The 582-nt window shown below is 59.6% G+C and overlaps 1 protein-coding gene across 1 annotated transcript in view; it reads right to left on the bottom strand.

Annotated features, from left to right (window-relative positions):
• PLEKHO1 (pleckstrin homology domain containing O1) overlaps positions 1–257 on the bottom strand; it is a 31,949-nt gene extending 31,692 nt beyond the window's left edge. The window contains exon 1 of the mRNA XM_018573671.1: positions 211–257. Within this exon, the coding sequence (XP_018429173.1) occupies positions 211–237 (27 nt within the window). The 5' untranslated portion in view covers positions 238–257. The remainder of the gene's footprint in view (positions 1–210) is intronic.
• Between the last annotated feature and the right edge of the window lie 325 nt (positions 258–582).

Raw genomic sequence — 582 nt, forward strand, 5'->3', positions numbered from 1 at the left:
CCCCCCCCCCCCATCTCCTCCCTACCCTGGTGGTTGTCTCTCTTCTGGCCATCGGTGCCCCTTCTCCTCCCCACCTTGGTGGTGCCCCCTCTTCTCCCTTCCCTGGCATTACCCCCTCTGCTGCCCATCATAGTGCCCCCCATCTCCTCCCTACCCTGGTGGTTGCCTCTCTCCTGGCCATCATAGCAGTGCCCCCCACCATCTCCTCACCCTCTTTGCAGAGATGTTCTTCTTCATGCTACAGGCCGGGCTCCAGGCTGCTGGCTGCGTGTGGTGTCCGGGCTTTGCTGATTTCCCTGCGCGTGTCCCCAGGCTGTGCTGCTCCCGTCCTCCTCCTGCAGATCTCGTTTCACTAAGTCCAGCCAAAGCTCTTCAGCACACAGCCGCCGACACTCATCCCCCTCTGTGGCTGCTTCTTCCCTGTGCAGCAGCTCCATCTATGGTGAGCCGGCGTGATGTAAGATCGCAATACATTGTAACACGTGAGGGAGCAGCTTCCTCCTTTGTTTCTGATTATTCACCCCCCTCCTCCTCCTCCTCATTCCTCCTCCTCCCCCCCCATCCTCATCACTGGAATCATGT

Source organism: Nanorana parkeri, unplaced genomic scaffold, assembly GCF_000935625.1.
Source record: "Nanorana parkeri isolate BGI_ZX_2015 unplaced genomic scaffold, ASM93562v1 scaffold2482, whole genome shotgun sequence".
Taxonomy (NCBI): Eukaryota; Metazoa; Chordata; class Amphibia; order Anura; family Dicroglossidae; genus Nanorana; species Nanorana parkeri.